Here is a 23,506-nt window from a genome sequence, read left to right on the forward strand (position 1 = left end):
TCCCCAATATTCAGTGTTATCATTCTGGACTTTTGCCAGTGAACTGGGTATAAAATGCTATTTTATTGTGGTCTTGATTTGTACTTCCCTGTTTAGAATGAGGTCAGGCATCTTGTCACATATTTATTAGGCATATAGGTTTATTTGTCTCTTTAATACCAAATCATATCATGTGCCCATTTTTCCATTTGGTTATTTATCCTTTCATACTGGTTTGGTCCAAGTTCTTGATGTATGTTGCAAATGTTTTCTTCCCATTAGAAAAAACAAGCCATATGTTGTGTAACAATGCTTTTGATCAAACAGTAGTTCTTAAATTTATCAGTTCTGTCTTTTATGGTTATTGCTTTTTATACTTATTAATGAAACACCTTACCCAAGGTCAGAACAACTACCTATGTTTCTACTAAAATGTTTAAAGTTTTGCTTTTTGCATTTAAGTCCTTAGTTAATCTGTGGATAATTTCAGGGAATCCAATTTCATTTTTTCTAGTTCCTTTTATTGAATAGTTCCCAATTCCTCCATAAACCTACCATGTATGCATTGGTCTCTTTTGGGTTCTGTTCTATTCAGTTTGTCTATCTCTATGCCATTATCATACAGTCTTTATCTCTATAGCTTCATAATAAGTCCATTATCTGATAAGTCTTTTTTATTCTTCAACAGTGCTTTAGCTATGCTAAGTTTTGTCCATGGAAATTTTAGAATCAGCCTACCAAGTTCCCTGGAAAATTCTGTTGGGATGTTTTTTCCTTTTTCTGTTGTGTTAAAATACACATAAAACTGACCATCTTAACCATTTTTAAATGTACAGCTCAGTGTCATTAAGTGCAGTCACATTGTTGAGCAGCCATCACCACCGTCTATCCCCACTCTCCTATACATCTGAAGCTCCACACCTATTAGCAATGACTCCCCATTCTCCTCTTCCCTAGTCCCTGGAAACCACTTTGTAGCTTTATGATATTGGCTACTCTAAGAACCTTATATAAGTGGAATCATGCAGTATGTCTTTTTCTGTTTGGCTTCTTTCATTTAGCATAATGTCCTCAAGGTTCATTCATGTTGTAACATATTGAAGAATTTCTTTTTAAGGCTGAATAATATTCCAGTGTATGAATACACTGTATTTTGGTAATTCATTCATTGCTCAACTTGGATTGCTTCCATGTTTTAGCTATTGTGAATACAGTAAGTTCCCTATGTATGATCCTTCAGGTTGCAAACTTGCAAAGATGCGACCGTGCATTTGCATGTCCAATCCCGTAAGTTAGTTCACGTGTCTGGTGTACATTGTCGCATGTGTGCTTCCTCTATAAGTGGTTGTGCTTTTGTGTACTTTACAGTACTGTAGAGAGTACAGTAGTATGGTATCTTTATTTCAAGCCCAGGATGTCCGGAAGCAAGCGTAAAAGCAGCGGTGATGTAGCTGGTACTGCCAAGAAGTGCCAAGCATTAACAACAGAAACAGAAGTGAAAATAATTGAGAGAGTAGGTTGAGGCAAAAAGATGGTAGACGTCGCTCATTCTTATAACATTGGACTCCTTGCTGTGCAACACGAGGAGCTTACTAGTGAAGACCTAGTGGAACTGGAGGCCCAGAGAAAGGATGAAGAGAGACAAAAGGAAGATGAAGTAACTGCAGAACACAGGAAATAGCAAGGGGATTTTCCTTATTTGAGGAGGCACTATTAGTTTTTGAGGCACAGGACCTGAACGTAGAACGGTACATGAAGGTTGCAGCAGCTGTTCAGAATGCAATCTAGTGCTACCATGTCATCTATGACGTGAAAAAATAAAGCTACTCCCCAGACATCACTGAATCATTTTTTCACGAGGGTAGGTAGAATTGAATCCAGCAAGGAACTAGAACCTGTGCCATCAATGTCAGGTGTGAGTGAAATGGCAGCTTACCCTCCATCTCCTATTGCTGAGGATCCTTCAACTCTACCATCTGCCACCTCCTCTCCCTCCTCCAGTCACTATTTCTTCTTGCCTGTTCACTCAATGCCAGCCCCTGTATGCCAGCTGTTATTACTTTACTACTGTACTGTTCAAGGTACTGTACTGTAAAATTAAAAATGTTTTCTTTATTTGTTGTGTTTGTTTTTTTTAATGTATTATTTGTGTAAAAAAGTATTATAAACATATTATAGTACAGTACTATACAGCTGATTGTGTTAGTTGGGTACCTAGGCTAACTTTGTTGGGCTTAATGAATGTGCTCTCGGAATGGAACTTGTTCATATGTAGGGGACTTACTGTAATGCTGCTGTGAGCATGTGTGTACAAATATCTCTCTGAGACCATGCTTTCAGTTCTTTTGCGTATATACCCAGAAGTGGAATTGCTGGGTCATATGGTAATTCTGTTTTTAATTTTTTGAGGAACTTCAATACTGTTTTCCACAGTGGTGGTACCATTTTACGTTCCTACCAACAGTGCACAAGGGTTCCAGTTTCTCCACATCCTCACCAACACTTGTTGTTTTCTGGATTTTTTTTGATTGTAGCCATCCTAAGAAGTGTGAGGTAGTATTGCATTGTAGTTTTGATTTGCATTTCCTTAGTGACTAGTGATGTTGAGCATCTTCTCATATGTTTATTGGCCATTCATATATCTTCTTCAGAAAAATGTCTACTTGAGTCCTTTGCCCATTTTTGAATTGGATTGTTTCTGTTGTTGAATTTTAGGAGTTCTCTGTTGCTCTGGATATTAATCCCTTAACAGGTATATGGTTTGCAAATATTTTCCCCCATTCTGAGGGTTGCCTGTTTGCTCTTTGGATAGTGTCTCGATGTACAATTTTTTTAAAATTTCATGAAGTTCAGTTTGTTTTCTTGTTGCCTGTGTCTTTAGTGTCATTGGATTTGGCAGTGATTTCTTAGATATGTTATGAAGCTTTTGTCCTATGATTTTGTCTAAGAATTTTATTGTTTTAGGACTTACATTTAGGTCCTTGACCCATTTTTAGTTAATTTTTGTATATGGTGTTAGGAAAGGATCCAAATCCAACTTCATTCTTTTGCATATGGATATCCAGTTTTCCCAGCACCATTTGTTGAAAAGACTGTCCTTTCCCCATTGAATGATCTTTGCACCCTTGTCAAAAATCATTTGACCATATATGCGAGGATTTATTTCTGGGCTCTTTGTTCTGTTCCATTGGTCTTTATGCCTATCTTTATGACAATACCATACGTTTTAATTACTGTAGCTTTGTAGTAAGTTTTGAAATTGGAAGTGTGAGTCCTCCAGTTTTTTGTTCTTTTTTCAAGATCATTTTGGCTATTTGGGGTCCCTTGAGATTCCATATGAATTTTAGGATGGGTTTTTCTATTTATATGAAAGATATCATTGGAATTTTGTTAAGGATTGCATTGACTCTGTAGAATGCTTTGGGTAATAACTGACATTTTAACAATAGTTAGTCTTCCAGTTCATGAACATGGGATATGTTTCCATTTATTTATGTTATTTATGTCTTCTTTAATTTCTTTCAGCAGTGTTTTGTAGTTTTCATTGTACATGTTTTCACCTCTTTGGTTAACTCCTAAGTATTTTATTCTTTTTGATTCTATTGTAAATGGAATTGTTTTTATAATTCCCTTTACAGATTGTTCATTGTTCATGTATCTTTTGGGATTTTAATTGCATTAAATCTATGTATCAAATTGGGGAAAATTGACATCTTTTTTGTTCACATCCCCACCTTCCCACAGCCATCTCCCTCCTTTGCCCTCTTCTTTCCTCTAGGTAGCTGACCCCTAGGGACTACATCACCCAGGGTCCCTTACCTGTTGGGTTTCTGATGGGTTTGGCCAATGAGATCAGGTTATTTGCTTATTTATTTTACTGCTCCCTGCTCTATTTCTACACTGTTTTTGACAGTAGCTGAATTCCCTTCAGAGCTAAAATTCCCACAGGGCAGCCACTCCTCCATGGTGACCTTACTGGACTCCTAACTTAATATCCTCCCCATGTCCCTTTGGCCCTAGGCTTGATTATGGATCCCTAGTGTTGCTGGTCTGAGTGCTGTACTATCATTGTTGAGACCATTAATTCTGCCCACACCTTTGTGAGTAGTCCTATCATTAAAGTCTTTATTTTATGAATTCTCTTTTTTGCTAGGATCCTGACAGATACCGTGTCATTTTAAAAATTACATTTTCTATTATTGTTATTTTTTATATTATATTGTTATCACTCTCCTATCAATGTTATAATACATCTGTTTAGAGTCTTTCGTGTTTTCTCCACTAGCCAGCACATCATCTGCAACTAAAGACAATTTTTTCCCTATCTTTATACCTTTAATTTCCTTTATCTTCTCCTATTGCAATATCTAGGATCTCAAGTACAATGTTGACTAGTACTAGTAATAGCAGAATACTCCTAATGTTTGCCCATTTAGAATGGTGTTTCTTTTATAAGTTTCTTCACAGATAACTTTTATCAGGTAATGAAGTTCCCTTCCTAATTTACTAAGTTTTTTAAAAAAATTAAACACATTCTTAATGTATGTTAGGGTGATCTAGTGATTTTTTTTCTTTACCCTGTTACTCTGAGTGACATTTATAGCTCTTCTGATATCCTACCTGGTATACACCCAACCTAGTCATGGTCTACTATGCTTTTATTTACTATTAAGTTCAGTTTGTTAATATTTTGTTTGTTTTGCATTTATATCCATGATTAAAATGAGTGTGTAATTTTTCATTTTCATGCCCGCCTTCACTGATTTGTGGTATTAAATTTCAAAGAATGAGTTAAGTAGTATAGCAGTCCGATCAGGCTGCTATAACAAAACACTACACATTGGGTAGCTTATGAACAGCAAATGGTTTCTCACAGTTATGGAGGCTGAAAGTCTGAGATCAAGGTGAGAGCATGGTAAGGTGAGGGCTGTCTTCTGGGTCACAGACTTCTCATTTTATCTTCACAAGGTGGAAGGCGCTGGGGAGCTCTGTGGGACCTTTTTCTTTTTCTTTTTTTTTAAAATTTTTAATTTTTTTAATTTTTTTTTATAATAAACTGCATATATTTAGGGTGTACAATTTGGTATCCCAATATCCCAATTCATTTGCCCGCCCCCCCCCGCCAAACCTCCCCGCTTTCCCCACTTGCTGTCCATATGTTTGTTCTCTACATCTGTGTCTCCATTTCTGCCTTGCAAACTGGTTGATTTTTATCATTTTTCTATAGTCCACATATATGTGTTAATATACGATATTTGTTTTTCTCTTTCTGACTCACTTCACTCTGGATGACAGTCTCTAGGTCCATCCATATCTCTAAAAATGTCCCAGTTTCATTGCTTTTTACATCTAAGTAATATTCCATTGTATGTATGTACCACATCTTCTTTATCCATTCATCTGTTGATGGACATTTAGGTTGCTTCCATGTCCTGGCTATTGTAAATAGTGCTGAAATGAACATTGGAGTGCATGTGTCTTTTTGAATTATGATATTCTCTAGGTATGTGCCCAGTAGTGGGATTGCTGGGTTATATGGTAGTTCTATTTTTAGTTTTGTAAGGAACCTCCATACTGTTCTCCATGGTGGCTGTATCAATTTACATTCCCACCAGCAGTGCTAGAGCTTTCCCTTTTCTCCACACCCTCTCCAGCATTTACTGTTTGTCGATTTTCTGATGATGCCCATTCTAACCGGTGTGAGGTGATACCTCATTATCGTTTTGATTTGCATTTCACTAATAATTAGTGATGTTGAGCAGCTTTTCATGTGCCTCTTGGCCATCCGTATGTCTTCTTTGGAGAAAGGCCTATTTAGGTCTCCTCCCCATTTTTTGGTTGGGTTGTTTGTTTTTTTGATATTGAGCTGGATAAACTGTTTATATATTTTGGAGATTAATCATTTGTTGATTCATTTGCAAATATTTTCTCCCATTCTGAGAGCTGTCTTTTCATCTTGCTTATAGTTTCCTTTGCTGTGCAGAAGCTTTGATGTTTCATTAGGTCCCACTTATTTATTTTTGTTTTTATTTCCATTATTCTAGGGGGTGGATCAAAAAAGATCTTGCTGTTATTTACATCGAAGAGTGTTCTTCCTATGTTTTCCTCTAGCAGTTTTATACTGTCTGGCCTTACATTTAGGTCTTTAATTCATTTTGAGTTTATTTTTGTGTATGGTTTTAGGAAGTGTTCTAATTTCATTCTTTTCCATGTAGCTGTCCAGTTTTCCCAGCACCACTTTTTGAAGAGGCTGCCTTTTCTCCATTGTATATCCTTGCCTCCTTTGTCATAGATTAGTTGACTGAGTTTATCTCTGGGCTTTCTATCCTGTTCCATTGATCTATATTTCTGTGTTTGTGCCAGTACCATACTGTCTTGATCACTGTAGCCTTGTAGTATAGCCTGAAGTCAGGAAGCCTGATTCCACCCACTCCATCTTCTCTTCTCAAGATTGCTTTGGCTATTCAGGGTCTTTTGCATGTCCATACAAATCATAAAATTTCTTGTTCTAGTTCTGTGAAAAATGCCATTGGTAATTTGATGGGGATTGCATTGAATCTGTAAATTGCTTTCAGTAATATAGTCATTTTCACAATGTTGATTCTTCCAATCCAAGAACGTGGTATGTCCCTCCATCTGTTTGTGTCGTCTTTGATTTCTTTCATCAGTGTCTTATAGTTTTCTGAGTACAGGTCTTTTACCTCCTTAGTTAGGTTTATTCCTGGGTATTTTATTCTTTTTGTTGCAATGGTGAATGGGATTGTTTCCTTAATTTCTCTTTCTGATCTTTCATTGTTGGTGTATAGAAATGCAAGAGATTTCTGTGTGTTAATTTTGTATCCTGCAACTTTACCAAATTCATTGATTAGCTCAAGTAGTTTTCTGGTGGCATCTTTAGGATTTTCTATGTATAGTATCATGTCATCTGCAAACAGTGACAGTTTTACTTCTTTTCCAATTTGGATTCCTTTTATTTCTTTTTCTTCTCTGATTGCTGTGGCAAGGACTTCCAAAACTATGTTGAATAGTAGTGGTGAGAGTGGACATCCTTGTCTTGTTCCTGATCTTAGAGGGAATGCTTTCAGTTTTTCACCATTGAGAATGATGTTTGCTGTGGGTTTGTCATATATGGCCTTTATTGTGTTGAGGTAGGTTCCCTCTATGCCCACTTTCTGGAGAGTTTCTTATCATAAATGGGTGTTGAATTTTGTCAAAAGCTTTTTCTGCATCTATTGAGATGATCATGTGGTTTTTATCCTTCAATTTGTTAATATGGTGTATCACATTGATTGATTTGCATATATTGAAGAATCCTTGCATTCCAGGGATAAACCCCACTTGATCATGGTGTATGATCCTTTTAATGTGTTGTTGGATTCTGTTGGCTAGTATTTTGTTGAGGAGTTTTGCATCTAAATTCATCAGTGATATTGGTCTGTAGTTTTCTTTTTTTGTAGTATCTTTGTCTGGTTTTGGTATCAGGGTGATGGTAGCTTCATAAAATGAGTTTGGGAGTGTTCCTTCCTCTGCAATGTTTTGGAAGAGTTTGAGAAGGATGGGTGTTAGCTCTTCTCTAAATGTTTGATAAAATTCACCTGTGAATCCATCTGGTCCTGGACTTTTGCTTGTTGGGAGATTTTTCATCACAGTTTCAATTTCATTACTTGTGATTGGTGTGTTCATGTTTTCTATTTCTTCTTGATTCAGTCTTGGAAGGTTATATCTTTCTAAGAACCTGTCCATGTCATCCAGGTTGTCCATTTTATTGGCATAGAGTTGCTTGTAGTAATCTCTTATGATGCTTTTTTTCCTGCGGTGTCCATCATAACTTCTCCTGTTTTATTTCTAATTTTATTAATTTGAGTCCTCTCCCTCTTTTTCTTGATGAGTCTTGCTAGAGGTTTATCGATTTTATCTTCTCAAAGAACCAGCTTTTAGTTTTATTGATTTTTGCTATTGTTTTCTTTGTTTCTATTTCATTTATTTCTGCTCTGATCTTTATGATTTCTCTCCATCTACTAACTTTGGGTTTTGTTTGCTCTTCTTTCTCTAGTTTCTTTAGATGTAAGGTTAGATTGTTTACTTGGGATTTTTCTTGTTTCTTGAGGTAGGATTGTATTGCTATAAACTTTCCTCTTAGAACTGCCTTTGCTGCATCCCAAAGGTTTTGGATCGTTGCGTTTTCATTGTCATTTGTCTCTAGATATTTTTTGATTTCCTCTTTGATTTCTTCAGTGATCTCTTGGTTATTTAGTAGCATATTGTTTAGCCTTCATGTGTTTGTTTTTTTTTCCTGTAATTGATTTCTAATCTCATAGTGTTGTGGTCAGAAAAGATGCTTGATACGATTTCAATTTTCTTTTACCAAGGCTTGATTTATGACCCAAAATGTGATCTATCCTGGAGAATGTTCCATGTGCACTTGAGAAGAATGTGTAATCTGCTTTTTTTGGATGTAATGTCTTATAGATATCTATTAAATCCAGCTGATTTATTGTGTCATTTAAAGCTTGTGTTTCCTTATTAATTTTCTGTGTGGATGATCTGTCCATTGGTGTCAGTGGGGTGTTAAAGTCCCCCACTATGATTGTGTTACTGTTGATTTCCTCTTTCACAGTTGTTAGCATTTGCCTTATGTATTGAGGTGCTCCTATATTGGGTGCATATATATTTATAATTGTTATCTCCTCTTCTTGGATTGATGCCTCAATCTTTATGTAGTGTCCTTTCTTGTCTCTTGCAACATGTTTTATTTTAAAGTCTATTTTATCTGATATGAGTATCACTGCTCCAACTTTCTTTTGATTTCCATTTGCATGGAATATCTTTTTCCATCCCCTCACTTTCAGTCTGTAGGTGTCCCTAGGTCTGAAGTGGGTCTCTTGGAGACAGCATATCTTGTTTTTGTATCCATTCAGCCAGTCTGTGTCTTTTGGTTGGTGCATTTAGTCCATTTACATTCAAGGTAATTATCAATATGTATGTTCCTATTACCATTTTCTTAATTGTCTTGTTTTTGTTTCTGTAGGTCCTTTTCTTCTCTTATGTTTCCTGCTTAGAGAAGTTCCTTTAGCATTTGCTGTAGGGCTGGTTTGGTGGTGTTGAATTCTCTTAGCTGTTGCTTGTCTGTAAAGCTTTTGATTTCTCCATCGAATCTGAATAAGATCCTTGTTGGGTAGAGTATTCTTGATTGTAGCTTCTTCCCTTTCATCACTTTAAACATATCATGCCACTCCCTTCTGGCTTGCAGAGTTTCTGCTGAGAAATCAGCTGCTAACCTTATGGGATTTCCCTTGTATGTTATTTGTCATTTTTCCCTTGTTGCTTTTAATAACTTTTCTCTGTCTTTAATTTTTGTCAATTTGACTACTATATGTCTTGGCATGTTTCTCCTTGGGTTTATCCTGCCTGGGACTCTGCGCTTCCTGGACTTGGGTAGCTATTTTCTTTCCCATGTTAGGGAAGTTTTCAACTATAATCTCTTCCAGTATTTTCTCAGGTCCTTTCTCTCTCTCTTCTCCTTCTGGGACCCCTATAATGTGAATGATGGTGCGTTTAACATTGTCCCAGAGGTATCTTAGGCTGTCTTCAGTTCTTTTCATTCTTTTTTCTTTATTCTTTTCCACATCAGTGATTATCACCATTCTGTCTTCCAGCTCACTTATTCGCCCTTCTGCCTCAGTTAATCTGCTATTGGTTCCTTCTAGTGTATTTTTCATTTCAGTTATTGTGTTGCATATCTCTATTTGTTTGTTCTTTAATTCTTCTAGGTCTTTGGTAAACTTTTCTTGCAACTTTTTGATCTTTGCATCCAGTCCTTTTTCAAAGTCCTGGATCATCCTCACCATCATTATTCTGAATTCTTTTTCCGGAAGAGTGCCTATCTCCTCTTCATTTAGTTGTTTTTCTGGTGTTTTATCTTGTCACTTCATCTGGTACAAAGTCTTTTGCTTTTCATTTTCTCTGTCTTTCTGTGGCTGTGATTTTCAGTTCCACAAGATGAAGTACTGCTGATACTGCTTGATTCTGCTGTCTGCCCTCTTGTGGAGGAAGCTGTCTAGGCGGCTCGTGGGTGCTTCCTGATGGGAGGGACTGATGGTGGGTTGGGCTGGGTGAGCGGAGCTCATAAAACTTTAATCCGATTTGGTGGGTGGGGCTCAGTGACACTTTAATCTGCTTGTCTGCCAATGGGTGGGGCTGTGTTCCCACCCTGGTGGTCATTTGGCCTGAGGCGGCCCAGCACTGGAGGTTACAGGCTCTTTGGTGGGGCTAATGGTGGACTTGGGGAGGGCTCCTGCCAATGAGTACCTCCCAGAACCCCCGCCACCAGCGCCCCCGTCTCCTTGGCAAGCCACAGCCACCCCCACCTCTGCAGGCAACCCTCCAACACCAGCAGGTGGGTCTGGTTCAGTCTCCTATGGGGTCACTGCTCCTTCCCCCTGGGTCCTGGTGAGCACACTTTTTTGTGTGCCCTCCAAGAGTGGAGTCTCTGTTTCCCCCAGTCCTGTAGAGGTCCTGCAATCAAATCCCACTGGCTTTCAGAGTCTGATTCTCTGGGGATTCCTCCTCCCGTTGCTGGACCCCCAGGTTAGGAAGCCTGATGTGGGTCTCAAAACCCTCAGGACTTCTGCAGCATAACTGTTCTCCAGCTTGTGAGTCACCCACCCAGCATTTATGGGATTTGATTTTAACGCGATTGTACCCCTCCTACCGTCTCATTGCAGCTTCTCCTTTGTCTCTGGATGTGGGGTGTTTTTTTTGGTGAGTTTCAGTGTCTTTCTGTTGATGATTGTTCAGCAGTTAGTTGTAATTCCGGTGCTCTTGCAAGAGGGAGTGAGCACATGTCCTCCAACTCCACCATGTGGGACCTTTTTCTATAAGAGCACTAATCCCTCCTTCCTTATAACCTAACCACCTCCTAAAAGCTCCACCTTCTATCACCATCACAGTGGGCATTAAGATTCAACAAATGAATGGGGTCAGGGGCACAAACATTCAGATCATAGCTGATGCTATTCCTCTTATTCTTTTATCTGCAAGAGTTTGTATTAGTCTGGGGTAATCACTTCTTTAAAAGTTTTGTAGAGCTCACTTGTAAAATTGTCTGTGCCTGGTATTTTATTTGCAGGAAGGTTTTTAATAGTAGCTTCATTTCCTTTAATAGCTACTGCATTATTCGAGTTCTCTACTTCTTTTGGCGTCAGTTTTTGTAGGGTTTTTTTTTTTTTTTAGAATTTTGTCATTATTATTTCAAATATATGGTATGAAATTGTTAATATTTTCTTACTATGTTTTTATCTCAGTTTTACTTGCAATTTTGTCTTTTTATTCTTAATGTAGTTTATTTGTGCCTTTATCTCTTTTTATTGTTGTTAAGTCTTACAAGAGGTTTGTCCATTGTGCTCATCTTCAACAAACCAACTTTTGAACTTGTTGAACCTCTTACTGTGTATTTGTGTTCTATTTCATTATTTCTATTTCTTTCCTAGAGTAGCCTATTGTTTTCATAACGTTTACTTCTAAGTATTTCTTAATTTTTATTCTGATTTTTTCTTTGATATGTGAGATATTTAGAGGTAGTGTTTTTAATGTCCAGATAAGAGGATTTTAATTCATATTTTTATTAAAGTGTAATTATATGGTGGTAGAGAATCTTATCTGTATGAAACTTATCCTTTCAAATTTATTGAGGATTGCTTTATGACCTAGTATATTGTCAGTTTTTATAAATGTTTTTTGTGTACTTGAGCATGCTTATTCTTTAATTATTACATGAATAAGTCTATATTTGTTCATTGGATCCAGCGTGTTAATTTTATTGCCAAAACCTTTGGTTATGTCCGTCTTTGCTGGCTTTCTTTCTGCTTGGCCTGCCAATAATAAAAAAGTGGGTAGATTTGTTAGTTTCTCCCAGAGGTCCTATTGCTTTTTATTTTATCTACAGTTGAGGTGATTTTATTAGGTTCATATGTGGTTAGAATTGTTATGTCTTCTTCATAAATTGAATCTTTTATCACTATGTAGTAGGTCTCTCGCCATAATGATAGTTTTGGTCTTAAGGTCTATGTATTTTGCCTTAGTAAGACTGTTCTGTTTTCATCTATTCATTTTAAACCTTTCTGTGTTCTTATACTTTAGATATGTCTCTTATAATAGCACAGAGCTGTTACTTTGATCAAATTGGACAAGCTTTGACTTTTAACTGACAAGTTTATTCTAATTGCCTTTGTTGTTATTGAAATAGTTGGACTCAGTTCTACATTTTTTTTTAATCTGTTATACTTTTTTTGTGCTTCTTTTTCCTCCTTTTTGATAAATAAATGACCCTCCCCCTTTTTTCTCCCTAACAAGGCAAAAACGTTAGCACACCCTTAGGCCCTTGATTTTTTTCAACCTTCCCTCACCCTTATTTTTGGTATTTTCTAGAATTTTTCTTTCAGGTTGTTATGAATAATCTGCCCCTCTGTATCTCTTGCAAGCACACACTCTGCCTTTTAAGATAACAACAAACTTTGCCAAGGTATTTGATCATGCATAATTCCTGTAATTCTTGCAGCATCTCCTGAATTTGTTTCTCTTATTTGAATATTTCCTCTAAAAGTTTTTTGATGTGGGTCTAATGGTGACTAATTTGGATGCTGAATCTAATTAAATCTGACATACCAGGTAATTTTTTAAATGTTTTGAAGTAGTAGTTTTATAATATTTTGAATGCATATAAAATTTTCAAGGTTCATTCCTTCATTATGTTAAGAATGTCACTGCTTTGTCTCCTTACAGTCAGTCTGGCTGTTGAGAAAAGTCTGATGTAAGTCTGGTTTTTGCTCTTGGTGATATACTCTTCTTCTTTGGAAGTTATTAGAGTGTTGCCTTTGTTATCTGTTTTTCTTAAATTTTACTATAAAAATTACTTATATTTTACTTTCGTGGGCTCACAGCCAGCTTTTATAACCCCAAGACAAGGAAAGTTCCTGCTAGGAAAATGGCATTAATCAATTGGTCAGGGTGCCCTAAGATGAAAGGGGTCTTTAGGTGATAGTCTAGGGTCCTATAGGGTAAGTATCTTCCCTAATGTGGTGTCGTGTTATCAGCTAGCCCAAGTCATGAATCAAAGTTTGCTATGGGGGTCAAGTTAACTCCAGCATTAGATTGCTGTGGGGAGGTTGCTGTGGGGGCTCGGGTTAACTCCGGAACAGGTTGCTGTGACTTTGGTGTAGAGCTCCTCACTGGGAGAGCACTTTAACCTTACCTCCCAACTCATCAATTTCTCCTTCTGTGTTGATATTATCATTTTATCTTATTTCTTGTGTTCTTTATTTCACAGTACTGTTTTTAACTACCACTTTCCCTTTTTCCCTTTTTACAATGAAAAATTTTGTTTCATATTGTTAATATCCTCTGTTATTTCTTTTATTATATTTACGTTTATCTTACATTCTTGGTCTGTTTGATCATTTTTTGTCTACTGGTATATATAGAGGGTTGGGGGTTTGGGGATTTGTTTTGTTTTTGGTGTGGGAAGCACTAGTTATACTTCTCAAGGGTCTCCTTAGTTTAGCCAGTAAGTTTGTTCCCCTGAGGATGTTAGCTATTCTGTATGGCACTACCTAATGGGAAAAGGTTTAAGGCCAGATCTTAGTCTTTGATAGGCCCAGTGAGCTCAAGTTCCCAGAAGAACGCAGTTATTCACTCATGTTTGTAATCTCCCCACCAGCGACCAGCCTTGCCACATAGGACTGTGCAGGTTGTGTACCGCACAACTCCAGGAGATGCTGTTGACTTAGAATATGATGAGAATGGCACCTCCTGGAGTGACATAATATGGCAGTCCTGCAGGCCTTCTGCCCTCAGGGAGAAGCAGATTCAGAAGGAAGCAATTACCCTCTATTTTAATCCACCAGTCCAGAGGCTTTGGAGGGGGAGGGTGGAGGAATGGATACCAGAGGCGAGAGGTGAGACAGTTCCCATCTGTTGTCTTCAGCTCCCAACAGGGCTTTGACAGCTTCCTCAAGCTGACTTCCAGTGGATTCCCGAGCTAGTTCTCTGGAGCTCTTACCACCAGATTCTTCAGGAAGAGGACAAACAATAATTGTTCTGAGGTATCAGTGGATGAGGGTAAGGAGAGAGCTTGAACTGCGTTGGCTTTCCTTTAACTGCTGCCATTCTCTGCTGGTCCCTTTAACCCCAGGCTACACACCCCCCTCCCCCATACCAGCTCAGAAGGACCATCCATCTTCCTGTGAGTTTCTCGAAATTGTCTTTTTTTTAAGTTCTCAGATTCTGTGTTTCTTCAGGACTGATTTTGGTGGAGAGAGCCAACAATTACTACTAATTTTCCACATTGGCAGACCCCCAGAGTAAAGTTCTTTTCTTTGTTTTTAAAACAACTTTTATTTTTCAATGTTCATTTTCTTATTACAGAAGTAATACATGTTTATTTCAGATAAGCAAAAATAATATCACTACTGCCCAACTGTAACCACTGTCAACGTTTTGGTTTGGAGACCTGCCTGTCTTTTCTCTTCGCACCTAATTTTTAACTACTGTTTTTAACCTGCCCTCTGGCCTTAATGTAACATGTATTTCCCAACATCCTAACATTCTTTTACAGAGTCATTTTTAGTTGCATAATATTCCATCATCCAGACAAAGCATAATTTAGCCAGTTTTCTGTTGTTGGCATCTGGATGTTTTCCTGCTTCCCTTCATCATGTATTGCTCACTGATTACTGTCCTTGTAGATAAATATTGTTCACATCCATGATTATTATTTGGTTTGGTTTGCTGTTTTGGGTTTTGTGGGAGTTTTTTTGTTTGTTTGTTTGTTTTAAGCTCTTTATTGGAATATAATTGCTTTACACTGTTGTGCCAGTTTTTGCTGTACAACCAAGTGAATCAGCTGTATTTATACATATATCCCCATATCCCCTCCCTCCCTCAACTCCCTCCTACCCTTGCTATCCCACCCCGCTAAGTCATCACCCATCATCGAGTTGATCTCCCTGTTTTATGCAGAGCTTCCCACTATCTATCTGTTTTACATTTGGTAGTGTATATGTGTTGATGCTTCTCTCTCACTTTGTCCCAGCTTCCCCTTCACCCCCCACCCTGTGTTCTCAAGTCTGTTCTCTATATCTGCATTTTTATTCTTACCCTGTCACTGGGTTCATCAGTACCATTTTTTTAGATTCCATATATATGATTTAGCATACAGTATTTGTTTTTCTCTTACTGGCTTACTTCACTCTGTATGGCAGACTCTGGGTCCATCCACCTCATTACAAATAACTCAATTTCATTCCTTTTTACGGCTGAGTAATAGTCCGTTGTATATATGTGCCACATCTTTATCCATTCATCTGTTGATGGGCATTTAGGTTGCTTCCATGACCTGGCTATTGTAAATAGTGCTGCAGTGAACATTGTGATACATGTTTCTTTTTGGATTATGGTTTTCTCAGGGTATATGCCCAGAAGTGGGATTGCTGGGTCATATGGTAGTTCTGGATTTCACCTGTAAGTAAGATTATACTGTATTTGTCTCCTCTGACTTATTTCATTTAGCATAATGCCCTCAAGGGCTGTCCATGTTGTTGCAAATGGCAAGATTTCCTTCTTTTTATGGCTGAATAATATTTCATTGTGTATATATACATATACCACATTTTCTTTATCCATTCATCCTTTGACGGACAAATCTTGGTTATTATAAACAATGCTACAGTGAACATAGGGGTGCCTATATCTTTTCGAGTAAATGTTTTCACTTTTTTTGGACAAATACCCAGAAGTGGAATTGCTGATCATATGGTAGTTCTGTTTTTCATTTTTTAAGGAATCTCTGTGCTGTTTTCCATAGTGGCTGCACCAATTTACATTCCCACCAGCAGTGCACAAGGGTTCCCTCTTCTCCACATTCTTGCCAACACTTGTTATTTCTTGCCTTTTTGATCATAGCCATTCTAACAAATGTGAAGTGATATCTCGTGATTTTGATTTGCATTTCTCTGAAGATTAATGTTGAATACCTTTACATATACCTGTTGGTCATCTGTATATCTTCTTTGGAAAAATGTCTATTCAGGTCCTCTGCCTATTTTTTAATCCGGTTGTTTGTTTTTTTGATGGTGAGTTGTATGAGTTCTTTGTATATTTTGGATATTAACCCCTTATCAGATGTATCATTTGCAAATATCTTCTGCCATTCAGTAGGTGGACTTTTCATTTCCTTTGTTGTGTGGAAGCATTTTAGTTTAATATTGGTCTTGGTGATGATTTTTGGGGTTGGACACCAAAAGCAAAGGCAACAAAAACAAAAATAAATGTGGGGCTACGTCAGAGGGGCTTACTGCCTGTTTCCTCAAGATATAATAATCCATTTTGAGTTAATTTGTGTATGTAGTATAATATAGGGGTCTAGTTTCATTCCTTTGCAGTTGCCTATGCAGTTTTCCCAGCACCATTGATTGAAGAGACTGTCCTTTCCTCATTGTATATTCATGGATCCTTTGTTGTAAATTAATTGACCATATATGCATAGGTTTATTTCTGGGCTCTCTATTCTGTTCCATTGATCCATGTGTCTTTTTTTATGCCAATACCACACTGTTTTGATTGCTATAGCTTTGTAATGTAGTTTGAAATCAGGGAGTGTGATGCTTCCAGCTTTGTTCTCCTTTCTCAAGATTGCTTTGACTGTTGAGTCTTCTGTGCTTCCATACATATTTTAAGGTTGGCTATTTCTGTGAAAAATGCCATTGGAATTTTGATAGGGATTGCATTGAATCTAGAGATTGCTTTGGGTAGTATGGGACATTTTAACAGTATCAGTTTTTCTAATCCACAAGCAGAGACTATCTTCCCATTTATTTCTGTCATCTTGAATTTCTTGTGTGTTATAGTTTTCAGTGTACAAGTCATTCATCTCCTTGGTTAAATTGATCCCTAGGTATTTTATTCTTTTTGATGCAATTGTAAATTGTAAATTGTTTTCTTAATTTCTCTTTCTGATAATTTATTATTAGTGTATGAAAATGCAATAAATTTTTGCATATTAATTTTGTATCCTGAAACTTTACTGAATTTGGTGATTAGTTCTAATGACTTTTTTGGCAGAGTCTTTGCAGTTTTTGGTATATAATATCATCTGCAAATAGTGACAGTTTTACCTCCTTTCTGATTTGGGGGCCTTTTATTTTTCTTTTCCAATTGCTGTGGCTTGGACTTCCAATACTTTGTTGAATAAAAGTGGGAAGAGTGGCCATGCTTCTCTTGTTCCTGATCTTAGAGGGAAAGCTTTTAACTTTTCACTGTTGTGTAAGATGTTAGCTGTGGGCTTGTCATATACGGCCTTTATTATGCTGAGGAACATTCCTTCTGTACCCACTGTGTTGAGAGGTTTTAATCATGAATTGATGTTGAATTTTATAAAATGCTTTCTCTGGGTCTATTGAGATGATCATATGATTTTTATTCTTTAATTTGTTAATGTGGTATATCACATTGATTTGTGGATGTTGAGCCGTCCTTGCATCCCTGGAATAGGTCCCATTTGATCATGGTGTATGATCCTTTTAATGTGTTGTTGAATTTGGTTTCCTAATAATATTTTGTTGAGAACTTTTGCATTTATGTTTATCTAACTCTGATTTTTGAAAGAATCATCTTCTGTTATGTCTGTCCCTTCTTCTTCCTCTTTCACTCTTCTATTTGTGGAGTTTATCACAACATTCTTTTAAAATGTTTGCTGATTCTTAGCTGTGTACTCATTTCAGTGTCCAAGGCTTCTCTTGGCCTGGCTGTCAGTGCTATTTCTGTTTATGCTGGTTGCCCCTGAGTTTGTACAGAGGGAAGTGAAGTTCTTTTGGACTCCAGGGATCCTGTCTCCTGAGTATTTGTAGCTACTCAGGGCCGGCCTCCCCACTCCCCCGCCCCCCCCCCCCCCCCCCCTTCAACTAGCTTAAGTATTGTATGTAGCCTTGGGGTAAAAGCTGCTGCTCACAGGGATGGGAGGGAGACCAACATACCCAACTCATTCGTATATAGTTCCCCAGACAGACAACCTCCTTGACACTCCCAGGGCCCCCCTCTTGCTTCTTGTCTAGGTGACTGCTAAGCTGGATGCAGGCTAGTTACCCTCCTGCTTTGTACAGAACCTTCTCCTGTGTGCACTTTGGGCTCTGGTCTCCTTGATCGGTCTGATCACATCTGCACTCTAGCAGAGTGAGCACTTGGTATTTGAGCTTTTGGTTATTTTCTGTCATTGTTTTTATTCTTATGTTTCTTATTAAACTAAGCCTTGTTAAATCCAGAGAGCCCCTTTTCCATCCACCTTATTTAGCTCAGAATTTCTCCTTCTAGCCCTTCTTTTGGCCTCCCCAAGAGCAAGCAGGCTGATACCCCTTCCTGTTCTCTCTCCAGCCCAGCTTCACCGGCTGGAAGGGCTGAGGACCATTGGCATCACCACCAACGGCATCAACCTAGCCCGGCTGCTGCCTCAGCTTCAGAAGGCTGGTCTCAGTGCCATCAACATCAGCCTGGACACGCTGGTACCAGCCAAGTTTGAGTTCATCGTCCGCAGGAAAGGTGATCAGATGGGGTTCATGGTGGACGATGACCCTCCCAGGCCCTCGTAGCTGGGGGGCTGTGGTTGATGCAAGGGGCCTTGTCTCTTCCTCTTGGTGTCTGGGCTGTAGCTAAGCCCAGGCATTTATTCCTCACCCCTCACTTTTGCTAAATGTCCCTGTCTCTGTAGCCACACCCTTGTGGACATTTCGGGATCGGGTGCTAATGAGCTGTGGTGACCAGCCTCCCCCTACCCTGCCCCCAGTTTGCCTAGGACTGAGGTTTCCAGAACACAGGACATTCCGTTTTAAAACCAAGACAGTCCCTGGCAAACTGAGACAAGTTGGTTACACTGTAGTGAGCTCTGAGGAAGTGTGGGGTGGCCTAGGGTGGAAGCACTGCCAGGTGGGTGCCAGGGACAGGGCCAGCACTGCAGGTGTGGGTCCCCCAGCACCCAAGGGTGCTCCCTGGACCCATCCTGATGTAAGCCTCTTCCTTCACCCCCTGCAGCAAGCACACCCATGACCTCCTCCTGCCAAGCTCCATCAGAGAGGGTGGGAGTGGAGAGTGGAGGGACCTGAGCCCCAGGCCTCACTAGGCCAGGGCCCGTAGTCCATGAGCCCCAGGTTGGGGCAGGAGATTCTGCACAGGGTTGGGTGTCATTTGATTTGGGGAGGGTGGTGCAATACTGAGACCTCTGCAGAGGATCAGAGAGATGCCAGGGAGATACAGCTCTCCTTCCCTTTCTCTGGAAACAGCCTCCAGCTCTCAGCCTCACCTCCTCTTCCCCACTCCCCCAGCACGTGACTTCCTGTTTATACCAAGCGGTGTGCTGAGGAAGCCCTGGGGGAGTCTTTGCCCTCTGTAAAGGGCTGCTTCAGGCACTGTGTGTTGCTGTAATAGCGGCTCCTCTGTACACCGAGGCCTAATAGAAATACAGAGACAGAGATTTTGGAGGAGGAGAGAGATGGCTTTATTTTTCTTTGCCAGGCAAAGGGAAGACACAGCAGGCTAGCGCCTCAAGAACTGTGCCCTCCCCCCATCCCTGGGAGTCAGGGAAGATTTTATACATGGGGCTCCTGCAGTCTGGGGTATATGATAAGGATCAAGTTGGTGGGGGTCTTGCATTCTTTTTCCTTTGCATTATTTCAAAACAGTCATAGTCAGGCCACCCGGTGACTGGGGTCTGGCAGTTTGTTGATTATGATTGTCTCTGGTTTGTCGGCTGGGGACCTCCTTTCTGAAATGCAAGACAAACTAAAGGAATGATTTTGTTACAATGGTCATATGGAGCTCAGCTTCCAAGTTGTAAATAAGGTTAGCCAGTGAGAGGCAGGATGTAACTCACACAGAGTTAAGTATCAGGGAGTTAGCTTTGTGAAGTAAAAATCTAATAACTACAGATTAGTGACAGCTGAAGTAAAACAAGGAACGATTAACCCTTTCAGGCCAGGTTATCTTTCTCCTCTAGCCTTTCGACATTCTCTTTGTTTTCCTTGCTCTCAAGAGGAAAAAGAAAAGCCACTTCTGTTTGCATTGCAACATGCTGAGGGGACAGACGTGTAGGACACTGCCCTGCCTTACACGCTACTGCTTTCAGCCAGGAGGGCCGAAAGTGTGTTGCTTGGTTGTCTTGTAGTGGCAATTCGAGCACTTCAGAGAGGAAGAGCAAACTCTCTCTCTAGGGCTCACTCTAGTAGCAGGGGGAGACCAGGAGGGCTTCAAGGAGGAGGCATTCATGCAGGGCCTTGAGGAACGCGGCATTTGGATCAAGGGAGCTTACTGTAAGGCGGAATGTCCGTTGAGAGCCTGCAGGGGCTCTGAGGTGGCAAAGTAGTGGAAGGTATAATTATGCTTTACCCACAGTACCCCCCGTGCCCCCCACACACATCTCTGTATCCACTGCCTCCTTGACTCCTTTCCTGGAGTGAGGATTGGAGACAGCAGATCATAAGGTCAGATCTGCCTTCTCCCTTCTCGTTCACATCCCTGTGTCCCCTGCCTGCTTTTGGGGGAAGAGTGCTTTACAGAAGAGAGAAATTCCAGATTATCCTAACAGCATGTCGTATGAAAGCTGAACAGTGCTTCCTTTGCCTTCTCTCCCTGGACCGTCTAGAAATGCTCCAGGGAAACCTTGGGGGCCATCACAGGGCCACCTGTTCTCAACATGATGTCCCAGCTGCAAATCACATATGATCACCAGGCTGGGCCTGCTGGGGTGGGGGAGGGGCCGACACACAGATGCTTAGATTCAGGAGTGAGCTGGGGTGGGGAGGAAAAGCCAGCCTGGGATCCCATTTACTGCACTAACCACAGAGATAGGTGAGAACCACACACACGGGAATTGCTCACCAGCCCTGGCCCAGCACCTGCACACGTTAGGTGCTCCGTGAGAACATGAAGAGTGGGTGAGCAGATTGACTGGTGAGGAGGAAGCGCTGTGAGGGAGTCGGGGAAGCTGTGTTCTGAAGGATGAGCGTGAGGCCCCCAGCTGGGCACGGCCTCTCCCTGGACCTGGGCTTCCTCCTCTAGACTGTAAGAGGATTTGCCTAGATCAGGGTTCTCACACTACAGCCCACCAGCCAAGTCCAGCCCCCTGCCTGTTTTTTACAGCCTGTGAGCCAAGAATGGATTTTGAAGATAACATTTGCCGTGATATTAATGATAGGGAACATTAACCATGAGCCCCAATTAAGCAAAATATTATCCCTGCAAAAAGAATCCCATTCTTCCATTCTATATGCAGAGCTGTGTTACAAAAATGCTACTCAATTATCATGTTCTGAATTTCGTCAATAATATCTTTATGATGTATATCTACATAATATCCTCAGTTTTGCCTCTTGGCTTGCAGAGCCTAAAATATTTACTATCTGGTCCGAGGACTCGGTGGTCTCTGAGGCTTCTTATGGCTCTGGTGCTTTCCTGTGGGTGTGAGGAGGTGAGGGAGAAGGAGGCACTGGACCCTTGTTCCTTTCCCTCCCTGCAGGCTTCCACAAGGTCATGGAGGGCATCCACAAGGCCATCGAGCTGGGCTACCATCCTGTGAAGGTGAGGACGTCCTGGCCCCAAGACAGCCCCCAGCCCTGGCCAGTGCAGCTGCAGTGTACCCCCTCCCCCCAAACGCTTCCTGCCCTGCTCCATCCAGCCCTGCCCTCTGTTTCCCACAAGGGAGGGGATAAAAGCAGTGACCCCATGGAATATTCCAACCCCGGGAGAGACACAAGTAATGGGACCCTGGGTGGAGCGCCTGGGCAGGTGTCAGGTCTCCCACAAGGGTCATCCCTGGAAAAGAATGCAGTGGGCATAGCCCTCGTGGGTCCCCTTGTCCCCTGACCAGGTGAACTGTGTGGTGATGCGAGGCCTGAACGAGGACGAACTCCTGGACTTCGTGGCCTTGACCGAGGGCCTCCCCCTGGACGTGCGCTTCATAGAGTACATGCCCTTTGACGGTCAGTGCTGCAGGGTGGGGTGGGTGGGGGAAGAGGAGGCCGGGCCTGTTGGCAGAGCTAGGCCAGGGCTGCGCTGAGAGCATGCTGGGGGCACTGCTGAGAACCCCGGGGAAGGCTGAGAAGGGCAGACAAGGTTGGGCTGCCCCGAGGGTGCTGCTGACCTTGGACCCCGCCGTGTGTGTAGGAACTTCTCCAGGGATGGTGGGGAGGGGCTTGGGCAGTCCTCAGGGCTGTGCTGGGAGTCAGAGGCTTCTCAGAGTGGGCGTGGGTGTGATTCCATCCACCCACTTCGGGCAGGGCCTCGGGCCCTCCTGGCCCAGAGGCGGAGAACGACTTCTTGGGCTGTGGGAAGGTGAACTGGAAGCTCCTGGGCCCCCCGCAGTGTGCAACTCAGTAGCTCCCACCCCCGATACAGGCAACAAGTGGAACTTCAAGAAGATGGTCAGCTACAAGGAGATGCTGGACACCCTCCAGCAGCAGTGGCCGGAGCTGGAGAAGCTGCCCGAGGAGGAATCCAGCACAGCCAAGGTTGGGGGGCAGGAGGGCAGGGACGGGGCCAGGAGGAAGGGCGTGCCTCCACGCTAGGACCCCAGGACGGGAGAGCTGGCCAGGGCTGCCCTGGGGGTGGAGTCAGTGAGGCAGGACAGTGCCTTTTAGGCAGGAAGTGTTCCAGGGCCATCACAGCAGCCTCCCTGCTTCACTGACACAGCAGCCGGCCCGGTGTGGGGCAGGCTTGTCATAGGATGCACTCGAGTGGGTGGTGGAGGGGGCGCTCGTCTGGCTCTTGCACGTGGCCGTCCCTGGCCGTGCTGCCCTCAGGCTCCTGCATCTTTAGTAGCCTTCGTCTTGGGCAGGCCAGGTGCAGGCAGAGAGCTCACGGGCTTTGTAGTGGAGTCTTCTGCTGTCTGAGGGCCTTGAAGGCTGCTTTCTGGAGGGCTCTTGGCGAGAGGGCTCGGGGTGAGGGCTCCGACATCAGGGAGTGAGAGCTGGCGCTCAGCTGCCCAGCCCCGCCCCTCCACTGCTCACCCACAGGCCTTTAAAATCCCTGGCTTCCGAGGCCAGGTCAGCTTCATCACGTCCATGTCTGAGCACTTCTGTGGGACCTGCAATCGGCTGCGAATCACAGCTGACGGGAACCTCAAGGTCAGTGTCCCCTTCTCCACGGGCCCCCCCCCCCCGCCCCCTCTGTGCTCTGTATATGTCTTCCCAGTCGCAGCTCGTGATTGGAGGTGAGGTGAGCAGGGCACACGGGGTGATGGTGAAATAGGGTCAGATTTGGGAGGATCATGGTGAAGGTGAACCCATGGCTCCCATGGAAACGTCACCCTGGTTTCCTTCCTTCCTTGGGTCCCTGAAGTAGCTTCTGGTTGATCAGGAGCCACTCTTTAGGACTCAGTGCTTGGGGGGGTGGGGGGACAAATGTACCCTTTGCCCCCAGTCCCCACCCTGGTTGGCCTCTCCCACACCAGGCCAGGGGTTCATCTCTGAAACCAGCGTCCGTTACTCATATC

At 41.7% G+C, this 23,506-nt stretch overlaps 1 protein-coding gene across 14 annotated transcripts in view; it reads left to right on the plus strand.

Annotated features, from left to right (window-relative positions):
• Positions 1 to 23,506, plus strand: part of MOCS1 (molybdenum cofactor synthesis 1) — a 55,585-nt gene that overhangs the window by 13,814 nt on the left and 18,265 nt on the right. For all 14 annotated transcript variants that reach the window (XR_009048056.1, XR_009048055.1, XM_057699598.1 and 11 more), the window contains 5 exons: positions 18,400 to 18,564; positions 21,533 to 21,594; positions 21,884 to 21,995; positions 22,411 to 22,523; positions 23,028 to 23,138. Coding sequence is in view for 12 of the 14 variants with exons in the window: in XM_057699598.1 (XP_057555581.1) it covers positions 18,400 to 18,564; positions 21,533 to 21,594; positions 21,884 to 21,995; positions 22,411 to 22,523; positions 23,028 to 23,138 (563 nt within the window). In the remaining 2 variants the exon portion in view is untranslated. The remainder of the gene's footprint in view (positions 1 to 18,399; positions 18,565 to 21,532; positions 21,595 to 21,883; positions 21,996 to 22,410; positions 22,524 to 23,027; positions 23,139 to 23,506) is intronic.

The sequence above is a fragment of the Hippopotamus amphibius genome, chromosome 11 (assembly GCF_030028045.1).
Source record: "Hippopotamus amphibius kiboko isolate mHipAmp2 chromosome 11, mHipAmp2.hap2, whole genome shotgun sequence".
NCBI classification, from domain to species: domain Eukaryota; kingdom Metazoa; phylum Chordata; class Mammalia; order Artiodactyla; family Hippopotamidae; genus Hippopotamus; species Hippopotamus amphibius.